This window comes from Lithobates pipiens, unplaced genomic scaffold, assembly GCF_037356315.1.
Source record: "Lithobates pipiens isolate NorthernLeopardFrog02 unplaced genomic scaffold, aLitPip1_a1.2 Scaffold_13, whole genome shotgun sequence".
NCBI lineage: Eukaryota > Metazoa > Chordata > Amphibia > Anura > Ranidae > Lithobates > Lithobates pipiens.
Window position 1 is genome coordinate 155,359,785 of NW_027507718.1, and position 21,017 is coordinate 155,380,801.

A 21,017-nucleotide genomic window follows, 5' to 3' on the forward strand; every position below is an offset into this window, starting at 1 on the left:
TGGAGATTATCCAAACTATAATAGTTCAATCTCCCCCGTGGACTTTTCTGAAGTATTCTAAAAGAAATGCTTAATGAAGGGCTATTACTTCTGTTATCTCGATGATTAGCACAAACTTGGATAATCAGAACCCCGATGATGCTTGTAGTATGGTAGGCCTTCCACTGAGGCACACCTAATTTCAATATGATTTGTAGCATTTACAATGTTTACAGGTCTAATTACAAAGCTCACCATCCACAGTTAGCAGTTTACAAAAAGACAGATTCATACTAGGGCTGAAACAACTAATCGACAACCAATCGGCCAATAAATCAATCGACTACTACCTTCACAAATCGATCAATCGTCCAGTAACATAATGGGGTTAAAGAAACAAAATAAGCCCTCTATTGTACAAAAAAACAAGACGTTCACAGTTCTACAGTAAAAAATAACCATTTACAGTAGGTGACTATCTGCTCCCCCTGCACCACAAAGGGCCAGCCCTAGCCTTCTCAACACCATTATGTTAATAAAAATTTCCTAGACCTGGCTCACACCCATGTGCCCTCTCCCTCTGGTGCTTCCTGCAGAAAAGCGCCACAGTTCACCTACATGGCTTCCCATGAGACACATTCACATTTATGCTCTCTTCAGCTGCAGTGTACCTGGAAAAAGTCAGAGACCCCCCCCAACGCAAAAAGGTGCCTTTCTGGTTCAACACACTTTAATGGAGAGGCTGCAGAAAAGCATGTAATGTGCCCCTGCAGCAACTCGTGTCCTCCAATCTGACCTACAACAAACTGGCAAAAAGAAAATGCAAATCGCAGCAAAATCACATGCATGAAAATCAAAAATGCACAGCAAAAAGCACTGCTGAAACAGATCAAAAGCAAACTGCATAGGCATGCACCAAGCTCCATGCTGGCCACACAGATCAACTCTCAGACGAGAATACATTGCCGAAAAATCCATGTACATTCGCTGAATGTTTGAAATTTAACTTGTTTTTAACATCAATGTAATTTCTGAACGAAGACCACACACACCGCCAAAAAAAATTCCTTTGACCAAGAAGTTCCCTATTATCTCCAAATCTTCCCATTACTGTAGTTGAAAGTAAACATCAATCCGACCCCACCAACGACCAAAAAAATTAAACAAACACTCCCAACATGACATCCTTCTTGAAGGAAGAATTTTTTGTAAAAAAATGTGATCTCTGAGTCTGATATCCACCAGATTAACCCCCAAGAGTACACACAGCATTCATCCTCCAACAGTACACACAGCATATCTCTTCTGTCTGCCACTCCCAGAGTGGACCAGACACTCTCTTCCCTAACCATATAGATGGTTATTTACATTCACCACTGCATAGAGATATCTAAGAACAAACCGTCTTTCTTCAAACCCCACATATTAGCCAAATCATACACCATGCTTTCCCCAAGGCTATCAACCAATTAATTGAAAAAATAATCGCCCAACCAATCGATTATGAAAACAATCGTCAGTTGCAGCCCCAATTTATACACACAAGATCATTCCGTGCGACTTAGGCTCTGTTTCCACTAATGCAATTTTCCATGCGACTTTGGACACAAAGTCGCATTACAAGTCGCAGCCCATTGATTTCAATAGCACCAGTCCCAATCTATGCGACTCAAACCTGCAATGACTATGAAAAGGTACCTGCACCAGTCCTATGTGACTCCGGATGCAACTCCGACCCAGAGTGTAAATTTGGATCAAAGTCGCATTCAAAGCCACACCAAAGTTGCACCGCACAGTCACACTCTAAATCATGCAACCTTGAAGTCGCACACGTGTAAACACGGCTCTATGCCCACCAGTGTGTGTCCCCATCACAACGGTTGGCCTAATCTCTTTCAAAGGGTCAACTGAAATTGCTTTTTGGCAGAGGCACATATCCTTTTCTCAAAGATTCCAAATTTCACCATTATTCGCATGTACAATTTCATTTTATATATCCACATTATTCAAAATCAGTCTCAAAGTACAGACAAAAGGTTATATAAATATAAACAATGTTCAAAAGAAGCTTGTTAGTTTGATGGTCCTACAGGGAAGACAGACATACAAAGAAAGACATAAAAATTCTTACCGTTTTCTGGAGTTTATCTTGTCCTCCACATACAATATCCCAATTCGCTCAAACGTTAAGCTTCCTCACATGGGGCACCATTTGTTAAGGCTATTTTTATATCTCACTTAAATGATTAACGATACAAGAAATAAGTGATTAAACCTTTGTCTATATAAGATTAAAAACGAACGATAACAGTGCGAAAAGATAAACAATTACATTTATTTATACAGAAAATAATTAAGATAAGAATAATTAGAACTTCCCCCCCCCCCTTTCTTTCGCCTATTTTTTATTCTTTGTTTATAACCTGATTAAAATTACTTTGTTGTTTTTCGAATAGGGACTGTGGATTTAACCCCACTTTCAATTCAGCAAATATTCTTTCTTGTGGAGTTTCTCTCGGGTAGCAAATTGGGTGGTGAGTCCTCCCTTTCATAATTCTATCACTTTCTTATGGATGTTCTGGGCTCGGCATGGGGGGGCTTTATGTCCTCCATCCAGGCTGAGTGCTTGAACAGCCACAAGACTGAGGATGACACCAAGGCCTTTCTCGACAGAATGTTTAATCTTCTTAAAAGAAAGTCTCACTTACACTGGCATACACAGTATTTCAAACTCTACATACAAGAACATGTTTGCCCTTTGGGTCTTCGTATACAGATATTTCCCACTCTAAAAGAACCCACTGCATATTTTAAAAAAACTTGGGAAAATACACTTACCACCTGCAGTGTGGAACTCATGAAACAACTTAATGATCAATACTCTTTAGACATGACAGCCTTGGACGAAGAAATAACCAGACTGAACCAGCAATATCCTGACATCATGGAACTGACGTCCTTTCCAGAGAAATGGAAAGAGGTGAGAGACCGACTAGAAACTTTGAATAAAGAGATAATTAGCAAGAAACAGGGCAAGTTTTTCAAAGACAAACTTGCTTTTACTGAAGGCTATGCCTATAAATGGGCGGGTAAGCCGCGTTTCAGGAGAAATCCGACACGCAATAGGAATCCTTCAGGCACAATACCGTCCGATGTTATGGAATCTGATTCCTCAGCCTCTTCCCTATCTTCACAAATTACGTCTTACTCCTTGACTACACAAGGTTTGGTTCTCCCCCGAAAAAGATCTCTTACTGGTAATAGCGTCCCCACCAAAGACCCTAAAAAGGGCAAAAAACAAGGTAAAGGTGTTAAACCACAGACGAATACTCGGTTAGGTACATCTACAACGAAAAGTGAAGCTTCAAGCTCCACTTCACATTCAATCATCCCTAAACTATTACAACCACAGATTCAAACCCTTTTTCCTCCCAACCTTTTAAATTCAACAGCTCCAGACTCTGTCAAAAGAGGGACTCTGGACTCATGCACCCCGAAGACACCCCTGCCCAACAATTAATAGACACCGAGGTAACCAATGCAATGGGAGTGTCTACTCTCAATATTATAAATCTGACCCCTATTGAACTCTCCCGTGAGGAAGAATATGTACTTCAGTTGGGATTAGGTTTTTGCCCCTCGGAACCCATCAATATTTACGAGACAATAAAAGATCTTTATCTTTTTGCAAGAAATCTTACTTACAGATTCATTTTTGATCCAGACCTTAAGAAACTAAATCAGGAAAAGCAACTTACCGAACGCACAAAGTCCTTTACCATGCAAGAATTTAGAGCCCTAAGAGACCTAATGTTGAAGGAGCCACCGAGATCCCAACCGAGGATGTAGACTCCGAATCCGTAGACAAAACTCTTTGCCGCTCGGGTTCGGCGTCTATAAACAATAAAAATTTAAAACTTAAATCCAGGGCATTCCCCGACCTAATGACCTGTCCATCTATTTGGGCCTTCTTACATGAATCTATCAAATCTCTAAAAAAAATGCCAGTGGTCAGACCCACCATCAAATCTGACCCCTAAACACAAACAAGCCATCAAACAATTACAAAAAAATTCTGATTTAATAGTAAAACAATCAGACAAAGGAGGTAACCTAGTCCTGATGACGCATGCACAGTATCAATCTATGTGCCTTACGGTTCTTAAAAATGTCTCCTGGTATACTCCGATTGATCACTCACTAATAGAAACATTTACTGCAGAATTTCGAGGTCTCGTTATGGATGCTTTTTGGGGGGGCCTCATTGACGCAGACACTCTGAAATTCATTAATACTGTGTTTCCCCATACACCGACCTTCTACACATTACCAAAAACTCACAAAAATGTAGTAAAACCTTCCGGGCCGACCCATCGTGTCTAGCATAGGCTCATTAACCGAAAACGCAAGTAGATTCGTTGACTCATTTCTTATGCCCCATGTTTTGGGGTTGCCCTCTTTTATAAAGGACACTACCGATATGTTGAAACACATTGAGGACATCCAGGTCCCTCTGCACGCCCTGCTCGTGGCCATCGATGTGGAGGCACTATACTCTAGCATCCCCCATGAGCAGGGCGTCCGAATGGCTGAGACGTTTCTTATGGAGCAGGATCACACCACTTGGCCCATGAACAAGTTTATTTTAAAACTACTACAATTTATACTTACCAAGAACTATTTCTTGTTCATGGATCAATTATATTTGCAGACCCAAGGGGTAGCTATGGGTACAGCCTGTGCTCCCTCATACGCTAACCTCTTTTTAGGGGGATAGGAAAGAACTATCTTCAGTGATGAAAAACTGCAACATTTCTTGGACTATATCCTGTGCTGGCACAGATATATTGATGATCTGTTTATTATCTGGACCAGCACTAGACAGAATTTAGATGCCTTTATGGTCTTCTTGAATCAGAATCGGTTTAACCTACATTTCACATACACATCAGACCAAAGGAATATCTCTTTCTTGGATCTACTAATTAGTAAGAACACCCTTGGGAAACTGACTACGAATCTTTTTCGTAAACCGACTGCCGGAAATACTATCTTGCATGCCTCAAGCTTACATCCCCGTCCTCTGGTTCGCAGCATCCCTTATGCCCAATATTTGAGGCTGAGGCGAAACTGCACCGAGGACGGGGATTTTCGCGACCAGGCCAATGCTTTACGAATAAGCCTTTAAGCCAGAGGCTATAGTCATACAGCTTTGAAAAAGGCTTTTAATAAAGCCTCCTCCCGTACTTGCTTATCTCTTTTATATGGCCCTCCGCGCTCTAAACAACTCGGCACTACAAGAATCATAACTAAATTCTCTAGCCATCACCAACAGCTACGTAATTTGCTCTCACAACATTGGCATTTATTGACTGAGCACCATATCCTGGGCAAATATGTTAGACCATTTCCTGAACTTGTATTTAGAAGGGGCACTTCATTAAGGGATAAGCTGACCAATAGCCACTATAGGGCCGAACCCCGGTCCCGGGATGGTCCCCGTGGTACACACAAATGTGGACACTGCTCCAGGTGCCCCTGGATATTGGAAGGAGAATCTTATATCCTCCCCAATGGTGAATTATTTTCACCTCCACATCATGCCGATTGTGGCACCAGGGGAGTGGTATACTTGATGGTCTGCGCCTGCAACGCGTTTTACGTTGGCAAGACCATCAGGGAACTACGACAGCGCCTAGGAGACCATGTATATTACTCCATCAATGGTAAGCTTACGACCATAGGACGACACATTGGTTTATACCACAAATTCCAACCTGAAAATGTCAAATTTATGGCTTTAGAAGTCATCCCACAAGACTTAAGAGGGGGCAATTGGGATCGGGAGATCCTTAGACGTGAAACACTATGGATCGAAAGTCTCAATGCCCTCACTCCCCCTGGTTTAAATGAGGCCCATTCATGTAAACATTTTCTATAACTGAATATCATGTTTAACCATTCACACTACTTGCTGTGGCCCCAGAGAACTTTCCACAAGAGGGATGCTGTTCTGTTGTCTTGTTTGCTGTTTTATATAATACTCTTGTTGTTGTTACTATATTCTTGTTAGCAAAATGCGTTTGTTTCAGGACAACAGTTTTAGCGGATGTTTTCCTTTCCTCCCCCTTTCCCTTTTCTGTTTTCACCCCTGCCTGTATGGTAGGTGTGTGTGTGCTTTATTATTACCAATCTCTGTTTTTGCTATACTACAGTGGGGTCCCACAATGGTGCCGACAGTGAATAGGTAGATTTTCCATTGGATGTCATTGGTCGGACATCGTGGTCCCCCACTCTCTTTATACTTATCACAAATGTTTTGTTTTTCCATAAATTATATGCTGTATATCTTCTGACTCCCCTACTGTCTTGACAGTCAAGCCAGGGGGTGCTTGAGGAGCTTATTTGCTCTCCCCACGGGACGGACAAGTGATGTCCAAGGGCACCTGATATGATTCCATGTTCATGGATAATATATTTTGCGGTCCCCTTTCTGCCCCGATATTTTGCAAACATTCGGTGCAGAGGTGGTGCGAGCGCAACTCTGATATGCGCGCGCACCTCTGGCCATCAGACCCGGCAAATCCGCGTCCATTCTGAAGGGTGGGCGTTCCCTGATTGGGCGGCGCCCTCCGCCTATTCCTCCTCCTTCTTCCTGGCATTGGCTAATGCCTTCCAGCTACTGCCGGGATGATATGCGCGCACACGGTTTGTTCAGCGCCTGCGCCTTGGAAATGGACATGTGACGGTCAGGGAGCACATTGATGATGCTCCTTGACTTCCGGGTTGGGGGTTTCTCAACAGAGCGGCAGCAGCTGGGCGGATGATCACATACTCTTTCTAGGTAGGTCGCTATTGCTGGCAGTTAATCTCTTCATTTAAAATGCTTTACCTTATCCAGTTCTGTCTGATATTAGTATGCTTGGTGGGTGTAGATCTCTATTATATCGTCACCCACTGAGCTATGCTTCTTTATCTCGGTAGTCCAATATTGCTGTTTAAAGTATCTCTGCTTTGAACTTTATTGCAGTTCTGGGAGAGAGCAACCGACTCTGTATGCCTTTCCCTTTCCACCATAAAAACTTTTCTATAGAGTCAGCCTTGGATGCCCTGATTTTGGTGCTAACTCTTTATCTTTTGGATCTGTGTGTACTCTAGCCGTCCCAGCTGTGATTTGTTTCTCGAACTGTGTGGGGTATGTAATTAACCGTTTAAACCATTGAAAACTGCACCATCTATTCAATCTCTCTCACTTATGGTGTTTATATCTGGATGGTTGGTGCCTGGTCTTGGGCTAACCCCTAAATTTTTCTTCCCCCCTATTTTTTCTTTCCCCAATCCTGGTTGAACTACTACTTCCTAGTGCTGCCCCCTTTTTCTTCTCTTTTTTTTTTTTCCCCTTTTTTTAAATCGGGAATTCCAACAATAAATTGTATATTAATTTCTTTTATTTCCAGCTGACAACTGCCTTTGCCGCTACTGTGTTTTTACCCCCCTTGTCCGTCCCCAGGGGGGTGTCCCTGTCCTTATGGTTCAGGGCGCCTCATTAATTGCCCCCCCCTGCCTCTTTTTGGATCTGTCTTTTGATATGGGTGAGTCATTTGATCTTATAAACCTTGTTGTATAATGACATTGTTATTTTGTTGCTTTTTTATTTTTCATTTTTTCTTTGTATATTAAAATGTCTTCTTAATAAATCATTATTATGTCTCATTAGATTGTACGGGTGACGCCTCTTGAGAAAGCGACGCTCTGTCGCGAAACTAGTCGAGGAAAACGTCAAACCCTATATCCAATGATTTTTGCCTTTTTTGAAAGAGCGCTATACCTTACTGTTACATATTTCTGTAATGTTTATGTAGAATTTTTGAGATGTATATCTGTCTCTTGGAATTGTTTTTCTTTTGCTTGTTTGTGATGTTATTTTCAATTAATATATTGAATAAATGTGTTTTTAAAAAAAATACTTTTTTTGAATAACTCTACTCCTTTGGTACCGCAATAGTCCCTTCTCCTCCCCCTTTTGGTTGCTCATAGATGCCCTCTTTTGAGCTCCTCATTTTTTCTACTGCAATCTATATGGGATGATGGAACCTTTTTTATATATATTTTTTCATAAGGCGACACCATTTTTTCAATAATTAGAACTTATCGTATAACGCAAGTGATGTTACAAGTACAGTGTTGCTTTGGCTGCAAAGATAATTTAGGCTATATGGTTACAATAGACCTACACTTTCAATATATTTATCAATATCTCAAGACAAGTCCTAGGAAAGAAATAGAGATAGAAAAAAGACATGAGAGAGAGAGAGAGATACAAGTATACATTACATGGACATTCTGTCGCTGCCGATGGTCTGGAACTGATCATCAGCTAACTTTCGCCCTATTTTATATGCGTTCTCGGCCAATCAGAAGATGGAACGCACCCATTGGCTCTGAGTTCGCATCAACCTCTGGCTGATTCTGAAGTCTAAATGCCGATTGGTTCAGGATGGCTAATTCTTAAGCTCCCAGAAATATCCATAGTTCAGGCCTGGATGTCCGATGCCAGTTTGTCTATCAATCTAATGAACAACCTCCTTGGATCCTTAAGCCCAAACAGTTCCGACATTAGCATGTTAATGTCCCCCGGGGAGATGGAGCCTCAATGTCTGCAAAGATGATTGGGAACACAAAAGGGGATTCACTGAACACCTGGGGATGTTCAATGGTTCCCACGAGATAGGAGACAGTAGAAAACCTCTGTCCACCTACACATAAACCTGAGAATATTAAGTCATACATTCAGAATGGTTTCCTTTAAGCTCCTTGTTATAAATATATTTCAAAATCTCCACTACACTACATCTCCATGTGTGAGGAGAAAGGATGGCATCTGCGCTCCTTTTCTATATCCAGGATACTGCTGTTTCTACAGCAAGGAGTAGACCAAAAATTGTCTTTAAGCACCATTAAAGGACAAATATCAGCTCTGGCTGTCTTTTTTTTTCAGTGACCTCTGGCGTCTCACTCTCTAGTGAGCACTTTTGTTCAAGGGGTCCGACATGTAGTTCCTCCGGTGCAATCCACCATTACCCCCATGGGATCTTCACCTGGTGTTATCGGCGCTTCAGAAACCGCCATCTGAAAATATCAGAGAGATTCCCCCGTTTACTCTTTCCCAGAAAGTGGTCTTTCTAGTGGCCATCACAACGGCCAGGAGGGTTTAGAAACTGGCGGCCTTGTCTTGCAAATCACCCTATCTGGTGATCCACAGGGATAAGGTGGTGTTGCATCCACAACCTTCTTTTCTGCCAAGGGTGGTTTTGGCGTTCCACATCCATGAAGACATTGTGTTACCATTTAAGCCGACACATGCTAAGGAAGTGGCCCTTCATGCCCTGGTTCGGGCTCTGAGGGTGTATTTGTCTGCAACGGCTCCATTTCGGAAGCCAAACTGTTTGTTTCAGTGGCTGGTCCGAAAAAAGGCATGGCGGTCACGTCGGCCACCATTTCCAGGTGGATCAGACAGATTGTAGTACAGGCCTATGCTTTGAAGGGGCAGGTGCCCCCCTTTTTGGTCACGGCCCACTCCACAAAGGCAATCGGAACGTCTTGGGCCTTCCGACATCAAGTGCCCTTTGCTCAAGTGTGTAAAGCGGCGACCTGGTCGTCTGTTCACACTTTTACAAAATTCTACAAGGTAGAGGTCAGTGCATTGGCTGATGCCTGTTTTGCAGGCAGCTGTATAATTGCACATACATTTTTTTTTTTTTACAGTTTTTGGGGTAAAAACGCTGTACTTTTATGTAAATGCACTGTTGCATTTGTTACAACAGTTCTGGTGCGGTTTGAGGGTAGTGCTTCTCTGTTGAGGAATACCCTGTTTTTTTGTGGGTAAAAAAGTTTGGTTATTCCCACATACTGTCGTTTTTTGTGGGTAAAGATTATACTAGTTCCCACATGCCATGGTGGATGAAGTTTTATGCTGTTTACCCACCCCTCATTTTGGCACTGCTTGGGGACATCCCAATGGTCTAAAGAGAGGAGCTGTGTCAGTCGGTGAATAGAAGAGAAAATAGGATTTTTCTACTCACCATAAAATACTTTTCTCTGTAATTCACCGACTGACACAGCGCCCTCCTATTTTTCTTTACGTTATACTGCTTGTTGACGTACTGAAGCTGCAAGGCAGGCTGAGGGGTTGTTACCATGTTATGCCTAGTCCTCTCCTAAAGGTGGTGTAACAACCCAATGGTCTAAAGAGAGGAGCTGTGTCAGTCGGTGAATTACAGAGAAAAGGATTTTACGGTGAGTACAAAAATCCTATTCGTTTCAGAATAAGGCTATAAAATGTGGAAATCTCTATTACAGGATGTTGATGTTGTAAATATGCTATAATATGTTTGATAATATTCAATATATGGACATACATTCTTTGTAGAATTTCCTTTTATATATGATGGTTTTATATGATGGTTTTATATTGAAATTGTTAATTAAAAATGTATGGTTTTGGATATATTTTGTTGATCATTTAAAATAGGGATGTGAAACTCAATTTTGAGGGCTATATCAGCATTACGGTCATCAAAGGACCAGTTGGTATCTGTAAGACTATATAATTGTATCTACTCTTTATCATGTAAAATAATTGCATTTGTATTCGCTTATTACTGGTTTTTACGGAGCAGCACGGAGACCCCTCACAGCAGATGTAGCAGATGATGCAAGTCTGAAAAGGAGGGATGCACACAGCTGGTATCATCCATAAACTTTCTTAGAGACTGCTCAGACAGAACAGGGTTTTGTCATAGTTTTCTGTCTGCACAGTCGCCAATAAAGTTTCTTGAGGACTATATCAGTGGTGTATGACCCCATTTCAACTGGCATAGGATTGTATTATTCTCATAATAGTTAGCAGATGTCCAGAGCACCCCCCCACCCGAGCCCCATCTCTCTCCAGTGATGACCACCTGTGTCTTAGCCATCTGGGCCTCTCCTTTTGATTGACTGAGACACATTGACACCATTGGTTCCCACGGCTGTCAAAGTCAGTTAGCAAATCAGAAGATAGAGAGGGGAGGGGCTGTCACTCAGCTCCGGTGACCCCATAGCAAGCTGCTTACTGTGGGTCACTCAACATGGGGGAGGGGCCAGGAGCAGTGAAGAGGGACCTGAGAAAAGGAGGATCCAGGCTTCTCTGTGCAAAACCAACTGCACAGAGGAGGTGAGTATAGCATGTTGATTTTTTATTTTTTTAAACAAGACTTTATAATCACTTTAAGAGCCCTACCATCAGAAGTAAAGAGTCCTTCACCCTCTTTTTACATAACAGTGCACTCTCTGCCTTGTGCTACTGCCAGGTAGACGCTGGGGGCAAAGCCAGGAAGTAAAAAGTGCAAGGAGTCTGCTGAATTTTGAGACAAAGGGGAGGTGCAGATGGGGGGTGCTGCGACTGCCCAGAGGTGCAGGATCTGTAGGAGTTATGTCCACTCTGCTGCTGCGATAAGGTGGAAATGGGGGTACCGCAGCTGCCAGAGAGATGCGAGGCCCACATGAAATAGCCTGGCGAGCCTTGCGTTTGACACGTGATTTAGAATAACGTGATATCAACATCACAATAAAGAAGCACTGTGGCCTTCAACAAACACTAGAATAATACATTTTATCTACCCACTGCTAAATAATTTTATCGTGTAGTTTATAGGAGGACACCGCTCCCCTCTGGGTACTATTTTATGGTTTGTTGGCCTGTTGCCATGGTTCTGTTGTCAGAGGGGGATGGTTCCCTTCCCCCTTATTATCTGCTTGCCACAACAGGCTTTACCCTGTGACTAATTTAGTTTTTCTCAACAGTTGTTCAATAGAGGTATGATGCTGATTGGTTTGAACATACACACAGCCACTAGTGATAGAACTTACAAATGTGTATTTGAAAATCTGTAAAATTACACTGGAAATACGTAAAATATGAAAGTGTATTCAAAAATGTATTTCAGGTAAAATTTCAATTATACAATATTGTAACTTAACGACAATACCAAATCCAAGATTCCTGAAATTGTGACGCTGGTCTGTTTTTGTACAGGTCTTCACCACCTACCTGTACATATTTCTGTATGTATTCAAGGGGTTAGGCCTACTATAGGTGGGAGTTGGTGTTTTTGGAATTGAGGATAATGGTTTTCTTTACATTTTATTTGCTCACAAGGAGTTTAATGCATTTTTTATTCTTTTATCTGCTTTGTATCAGATACTATATATTTTTTCTTTAATTATAGCCTTCTAATTGGGCTACTAGGGCATGTTTATCTTTTAGACTGAGTCCAAAACTATCAAATATAATTTTCTTTCGCAATACTAAATTTGTTTTATACTATATGCCTCTAGGTGGAGCAAGTCAGTCAGCTCTCAGCTTTGGTGGAAGCACAGTTGGATTATCATAGACAGGCTGTGCAAATTCTGGATGAATTATCTGACAAATTAAAGGACAGAGTTCGTGAAGCCTCCTCTAGACCCAAAAGAGAATACAAACCTAAGCCGCGGGAAGCCTATGATTATGCTGACAGTGAACAGTCTAATGGTGGCATCTCATGCAACTCTTCGGTCAAAGCATCAGGTATTCATGACATAGAACACAAGATCAGAACACATGTTTTCACACTACTTGGTGTTTAGAGAACCCTTGCATTGGCTACATTTTACAAGCAATAAGACAAATTTAAGCATTCCTTTTAATGTTTAGATGTACAAATTGGCCTTTGACGTTAAATAGTTAAGTATCAAACCAGGCAAAACGTCAGCAATGCAGGTTTATTAACAGCTGATAACATACAGGTTTATGTTCAAAGTATTACAACATACAGGTCTAATTTATACAGTTTCTTACAATGCAAGCATATTTGATATAGGTATTCTTACTCCCTAACTAAATTGAAACAATTGTGACTTGTTCTCACCTTGAACCAGAATGGGTCTTTTCTGCCAATTCTTGGGAACCCATCACCTGATAGGAACCAGTCGATTGACCAGTGGTCCGGTCCCCTCACAGAGTTCTGGGTTCCAACTCAACTACGTTCGTGAGGGAAATTCACCTGAGACCACACTCTGCAACAAGTTAAGAAGTCTTCTCTGACTCGTACAAGGAGACAAGTTACGGACAGATATTTGCCCATTGGTTCTGACCTCTATGACCCTTGCAATAGGGCAGCTTACACAGAGTTCAGCCTTATGAGCTCCTATCTGACTTGTATGTCTAACAATTGTAAAGCTTGCATTTATATACTCTTTTTACGAGCTTTATCATAATCATCTCTCCTACATGTGATTGGTCACTAAGATCTACGTTGGTGTAACCAACCATAAATCGGACACCTGTTCTATAACCAGATAAACGTAATCATTCCCAGAATTCCTATATGTTCATTAAAGTGATTTATAACTGCCTTTGTCCAATTAAAACACCTGTGTAGAGACAGTCTTGCACCCAGCTGTGTTATCAAACCTTCCTTATCTTTATAAGATTTAACTAAGTTCAAGAATTACAGATTTATGACCTTGAGAAAATGAACTTTCAATAACCCCACCAGATGTGTTATATGTCTCACTATATGTGTGTATTTTTAACAGTTTTAATGAGGGCAAAAACAGACCCTATCAAACTTAATGTTCTGTACATAACTTTTCCGTATTCCACATAATTATTTTAATCACCTGTTTGTTATCTTATTTGTTTGATTTATATGCATTTCAATGACTTGGGACAGTACTATATAACTTAAATCTATTCTAATGAACTTTCACCCAGTAAACTATCTTATTAAAAGTATGAGAAAGAAGTTCTCATACTTTATATACTTTTTATAACTTTCTTTATATTTATACATTAATAAAGATTAATAATTATTGTTTTACTATTTAACAATAGTATTGATAAGACCACTACTATATAATAATAACAATAATTATATTATCGATAAAACATATGCAAATCAATGTGAATAGTATGAAATACATTGGCTAATATGAGATTCTACAACACCTTGTTCGTACTTTTCAATGTTTTTGGAATGGGAATAATCATTTATTTTTAAGATTTCATCAGTAATCAGCAGATCACTTATATCTGTGTTTATCTGCCTGCATATGTCCAACATTTGTATTACATGGATGCAGTGTTAAAGTGGATGTAAAGTTGCATCTATTATATTCTTTTTTTCTTCTCTGTTTTAGGAACATATTGAATATAGTATGTTTGTTTTTTGATTGCTAAAGCTGAATATCTCCTTTGTAAACGATATTCTGCGCTAGGTGATGTTAATGCCAATAATCAATGAATTCCACGCTAAGTGATGATATAAATCAGTATGTGTGACAGCTGCACTCAGAATTTTGCACACACCAATATTAACAAAACACTATAAAGAAAAATGCTGCACTGTATATATGTGCATAATAGAATACATTGCTAAACACAGTAGTAGTATAATTCATGTAGATATATAGTGCTTTAAAAAACACTAATTTAATTTTTTATATATATATACATATATTTGTATATCATTAACTACCAATTACAATCATCATTTGAAATCGTATAAAGTGCAATGTGCCACAAATGATAAAGTGAGAACATTCTCAATGTCCGTAGAAGGAAAAAGTGAAGTTCCACTCAAAGATCCATAATGATCTCCATGTCATATCACCGGAAATGTGCTCCACTCCCACAGGTAAGAATAAGCTCCTTACAAGAAATATGTGACCCTTGCAGGTCCAAAACGCTTCAATGGATAAATATCCACAAAGGAATGACTTGGCAGGCAAATCAAATATGAAGCTCAACCACTTTAATGTGTCTACTCTTCACAGTAATGTGACTCGATTATATTCTCACATGCATATATGGAACATGGTACAAGAACCAGAAGATTACAAGCATTCAGTAAAAAACGCATCTGGCACCACAACAGGCGTACTGACGTCACCACCATCTCCTGCCGCCCGACCTATGTTTCATCGTGTGAGACGTTGTCACTGGGGCAATTGGAATAGCGGTGCTCACACAAGACAGACACTAAAGGGCACTGCAATAGCTATATCAGCAACCTTATGGTGGCCATATTTCCAGACTCCTCAGTCAATCTACTGTGGCCCAGCATTGATATAAACAAGCGGTGGCCATGTTACTGGAGTCTCTAAATAACTGATTCACTGTACTAATATGAAATTAAATAAAACGACCCCATGCAAACACAGATATGAGGTTAAATCTCATTAACCACTTAAGGACCAGGCCTCTTTTTCGGACTTGGTGTTTCCATGTTTAAAACAGTTTTTTTTGCTAGAAAATTACTTAGAACCCCCAAACATTTTATATTGTTTTTTTTTCTAACACCCTAGAGAATAAAATGGCGGTCATTGAAATACTTTTTTTCACACCGTATTTGCGCAGCGGTCTTAGAAGCGCACTTTTTTTGGAAAAAATTCACTTTTTTGAATAAAAAAATAAGACAACAGTAAAATTAGCCCAATTTTTTTTTATACTGTGAAAGATAATGGTATGTCGAGTAAATTGATACCCAACATGTCACGCTTCAAAATTGCGCCCGCTCGTGGAATGGCGTCAAACTTTTAGCCTCAAAAATCTCCATAAGCGACATTTAAAAAATTCTACAGGTTGCATTTTTTGCGTTATAGAGGAGGTCTAGGGCTAGAATTATTGCTCTCGCTCTACCGATCGCGGCGATACCTCACATGTGTGGTTTGACCACCGTTTTCATATGCGGGCGCTACTCACGTATGCGCTCGCTTCTGTGCGCAAGCTCGTCGTAACGGGGTGTTTTTAAAAAAAAATCTTTTTTTTCTTATTTATTTTAATTTATTTTATTTATTTTTACACTTTTTAAAAAAATAAAATAAAATGGATCACTTTTATTCCTATTACAAGGAATGTAAACATCCCTTGTAATAGAAAAAAGCATGACAGGTCCTCTTAAATATGAGATCTGGGGTCAAAAGGTCCTCAGATCTCATATTTGGGCTAAAATGCAAAAAAAAAAAAAAAAGAAAATCTGACATTTAAAAAAAAAATATACCTTTAAGAGGTATGGGCGGAAGTGACGTTTTGACGTCGCTTCCGCCCTCTTATGGTATAGAGATGAGTGGGGGCCATCTTAGCCTCACTTGTCTCTATGCCCAACAGACGGAAGGACCCGATCGCCTCCGCCGCTACCGACGGCTCCGGTAAGCGGCGGGAGGGGGGTGGCACCTCTCCCGCCGCCGATAGCGGTGATCTCGCGGCGAATCCGCCGCGGAGACCACCGTTATCGTACAGCCGACCGCCGCCTGAAGAGATGGATATCTCGGTTGTGGCAGCAGCTGCTGCCGTTACCGAGATATCCCTCTTCAAAAAATGGACGTACATTGTCGTGCGGCGGTCGGCAAGTGGTTAAAGTGGTGTTCTGCTTAAAAAAAATAAATAAATTTAAGGTCAGCAGCTACAAATACTGCAGCTGCTGACTTTTTACAATTGGACACTTATCTATCCCAGGGTCCAGCGATGCGGGGGATCGAAGCCCCGCTAGTCTCTTCTTCTTACATTATATATAATTCTAACGTGGTATACAGTAATTCTATCTTAGATATCACATGGTATTATTTTTTTGGAGTTCATCCATCTTCCCCACACATTATTGAATTTTTTTTTTACTTCCTCTTGTTTCATAAGTCATTTTATAGAGCGTGATATTGCCCTTAACTAGTCATTTCCGAGCAGACAATGTGAGATCGTCCCTTTTTATCCAGTTGAAGACAATTCGCTTCCTAACATAATAAAATAATAGTCTCAGGAATGTTCTCATATTGTTACTCAAGACTTCATGTTCTATAATACCGAGGAGACCCAACAGTGGGCTACATGTGTTCGAGAGATCAAATGTATCTGTGATAAACTGGGTTACTGGCGACCCTAAGGGTCATATCCTATTGCAGTCCCACACCAAGTGCATAAAATCACCATCTGCCGCTAGACATTTATGACATGTGGGGTCATCTCTTCTACCCATCCATTATAATCTGTGTGGGGTATAATACATTTGATGCAGGTGCCTCAGCTTGTCCCTGGCAGAAATAACTGTGGGCAAAAAGGAGGTCAGAACTTCCTCCTGTTGCGCCGCAGTTAGCTTTGGCAATTTTAGCGGTCCATCTGTCTTTTATTTTCTCTTCCCTCTGGTGTTTTTTTCCATGAGTACAGAATAATATGTAGATATTCGTTTGGTATGGTCAGTTGCAGCAAGAAGAGTTTCTCATTTAGTGTTTTCTAAAAGTATTGGCCCTGTCCCAAAATGAGCTGCATGTTCCATCCTGGTGAATTGAAATGCACAGGAATTGGGGACACCCAGCTTACGCCTTAACTGTGCAAATGTCTTAAGTTCACCATTGTCGTACAATTGGTGCAGGTCAGTAACTCCAAATTTGGCCCATCTATGTCCGTCTTCTAGATGAGAAAATTCCTTCAAACATGGGTTAAACCATAATGGGGCATTGGGCGACAGATGTAAAGGTCCATCATTTATTTGTTTTATACAGATCCCTAGTACCCACTTTGCTGAGCATGGTCATACTGCCTGCCGTAGGGACTTTACCTCTAAAGAAGAAGTTCAGTAGTGCCTCATAGGAGGTTGGCGCAGCTGCCTCCACCGCAGTTGCAGCATTGTTCAGCTGTGGAAACATACGCCAATGTATCTGCACCAGCTGTGATGCCAGGTAGTAGAGGCGAAGGTCAGGTATTGCCAGACCTCCCCTCCCCACCAGCAACTGCAAGATGGCCAGCAATACTCTAGCTGCCTTGTCTCCCCATAAAAAGGAGGTCAACAGGGATTCAATGTATAATGGGGCATTAGGGAGTACATATAAAAATTTGATGGTTCTAATTATGGGCCATAGGTTCACCTCTGTAAATGAATGCACTGGCAATTGAATATTTATTCCCAAGTATTTAAATTGGGTCATCACAGCTAGAGGGCGTTGAACTGGAGGTACAAAGTTTGGCTGCGGGTCTAGAGGAAACAGCGTTGATTTAGACAAGTTCTAAAGCCGGAGAAATCTCTGAATTCCTGGATTATGGTGAATGCCAGTCAGTGATAGTTCCGGGTCTCCCAAATAGCATATAGTCCGCATATAAGGACACTCGTTCCTTCAAACCCCCAACCAACTTCCCTTTAATGTTATCCTGAGTCCTAATTTCAGCTACAAGTGGTTCTATGGCTAAAGCAAATAGGAGAGGAGACGGGGACATCCCTGTCTCGTCCCTCTGACAATCTTAAAAGTATTCGATATGAGCCCATTCACTGGAATACTTTCTTGGGGATCTTTGTAAAATAGGTTATAAATTTTGGTCCAAAGCCCAGTTTAACAAGTAGGGAGAAATTATAGTCCCATTCGACTGAGTCAAAATTTTTTTTAGTATCTAGTGATGCCATCACTCTTTTGCCTGTATTCATATGTGGGACTTGTATGTTTACATAGAGTCTTTTGAGGTTCATTTGGGTACAGCGGCCTGGTATAAATCCTGTCTGATCTGAATTGATCAATTTAAGGATTAATGATTTCAACCTATTGGCCAAAATTGTGTCCAATATTTTGACATTGGAATTGATCAAGGAGACCGGTCTATATGATTGACATTCCTGTGGATCCTTTCCAGGCTTTGGAATCACTACAATCAGAGCTTCACGCATGGATTCTGGTAATATACCTTCTTTTTCTGCTGCTATAAAAAACTTTTTGTAGATGTGCCACTAAGCTCTCTCTATGTAGTTGGTACCACTCTGCCCGGAAACTGTCCAATCCAGGTAATTTACCCAGTTTAAAGGAGGAGATGGCATTGCATATTTCTTCGAGGGAGATTCAGGTTTTCCAAATAGGAGGAAAGCTCATGATCTGTACGTCTGGATTGGGATTGATAGAGGGTTGCATTAAATTCCAAAAATGCATATCAGACTGTAGATGTATAATTAGTCTAGCTGGAAGCTGAAAAGAAAAGTATTAACGTAGGTGTTCAGTAGAATTTTAGGATTCATTCTTCTGGTTGGCTTACCCATTGGCAAGGGACTTCATACAAAGTGAATGTAGTGTCAGAAAGGAAAATAAGAAGCTACACCTCCATATAGGTGGGGACTGCATGAATGGTTTGTCTCATTGGTAGTGGGGTAAACAAAGTATAGATTTTTCATCCATGTGCTGGAGGGCTATTGCGCCCCCTAGTGTCCAACCATCATGCTGCTTCTGGGGGGGGATGTTAAAAAAGAAACCGTTGCTCCTATACCACTCTCAGTTTTATATATAGGATATAGCATGCTATATGTAAGTCCCGCATCCTTTTTTTCACATGAACAAAACTGGCCCTTTGTCTCTGCGTAGCTGGCGAGAAGTCAGGGTGTATTGAAATGCTATTTCCATTATAATGCAGGTTACCCAGGGAGCGCGCCACACGCAGGACGTTTTCGCAGTCTCTGAAGTGCAGTATGTGCACCAGGTTGGAGGAGGTTTAGAATTATTCTATGGGCTCGTTCAATGGCAAACAAACGTGAAAATGTGGTATCCACCATAGTGTCCTGGAGCCAAAGTTCCAGAAAGTCCTCAGGCTCTTTACCCTCTGCTTTCTCATGGAACCCCACAAAGCAGACATTGTTTCTTCTTTGGCGGTCCTCCATGTCCCCCAATTTATCAGTGTGGGCAGTGATTTCTCTTTGCATAGTTTGTGCTCTGCTTTCTAATGGACGGACAACGTCCTCCAGGTCACCGATTCTGTTTTCAGCTTCTGTTGCTCTCTCTGATATTTTGCACATCTTGCTTAATGAAATTTCTGCCCTCATGCTGCCTATATGCGCCGCCAGGATGATTTGATATGTGAATATGGCCTCCATTAATTGCTTCAGGGAAGGTTCCCCTTCCCCCTCTGCTAGCGCTGGATCCCCTGGCTCTGTGTGGGGTAGCCTGTCTAATGAGAGGCCCCTTCTCAGCCCTCTGGACCTGTGGGACAGCGGGCTTACCTTGCTAGAGGTAGTGTGGGAATGAGCCTCTCTATTCTGCTGTGTGTTGTCCGGGTCCCGGTCCATCACTTTGTGGTGGCCGCCATCTTGGGATTCCTGTGCAAAGCGTGGCAAGCAATCCGCTGCCGAATCCATGGGTGCTGGCTTATATTTAACCATCTCCCACATTCCGTCCACTCCAGGGTGTATTAGGGTGTAGGTTTGGTGCAGGATCTGTGTCTCTGACACTCGGGATGTCTGTAGGAGAATTAGTCTCGGCCAGAGCTCTCAATCAGCACTGCTTATGTGTCTGCCATTTGCTCCGCCCCCGTTTCACAGCAGAATTGGTGTAAATTTCATCATAGGCCTTGTTGACTCCTCTCCAAAAGTAGCATTTATGGTTGTGGCCAAAACGCAAAATTTTGGTCTCATCACTCCAAATGACCTTGTGCCAGAGGTTTAAGGACTTGTCTCTGTGCTGTTTGTCGTATTGTAAGCGGGATACTTTGTGGCATTTGCATAGTAATGGCTTTCTTCTGGTGACTCAACCATGAAGCCCATCTTTCTTCAAGTGCCTCCTTATTGTGCATCTTGAAACAGCCACACTACATGTTTTCAGAGAGTCCTGTATTTCACCTGAAGTTTTTTGTGGGTTTTTCTTTGCATCCCAAACAATTTTCCTGGCAGTTTTGGCTGAAATTTTAGTTGGTCTACCAGACTGTGCTTTAGTTTAAACAGAACCCCTCATTTTCCACTTCTTGATTAGAGTTTGAACAGTGCTAATTGGTATTCTCAATTCCTTAGATATCTTTTTATATCCCTTTCCTGTTTTATACAGTTCAACTACCTTTTCCCGTGGATCCTTTAACAATGTTTTTGCTCTCCCCAGTGACTCAGGATCCAGAAACATCAGTGCATCACTGGGTGAAAGATACAAGGATCTCTCAGGAGTCCAGAAACTCATTGACCTTTTATACACACACATGCTAATTACAAGCAAACAGATCACAGGTGAGGATG

General features: G+C 41.2%; 1 protein-coding gene across 3 annotated transcripts in view; it reads left to right on the forward strand.

The window, feature by feature from the left end:
* SH3GL1 (SH3 domain containing GRB2 like 1, endophilin A2) overlaps positions 1 to 21,017 on the forward strand; it is a 565,510-nt gene that overhangs the window by 427,228 nt on the left and 117,265 nt on the right. For all 3 annotated transcript variants that reach the window (XM_077475737.1, XM_077475738.1, XM_077475739.1), the window contains one exon: positions 12,358 to 12,586. In XM_077475737.1, coding sequence (XP_077331863.1) covers positions 12,358 to 12,586 — 229 coding nt within the window. The remainder of the gene's footprint in view (positions 1 to 12,357; positions 12,587 to 21,017) is intronic.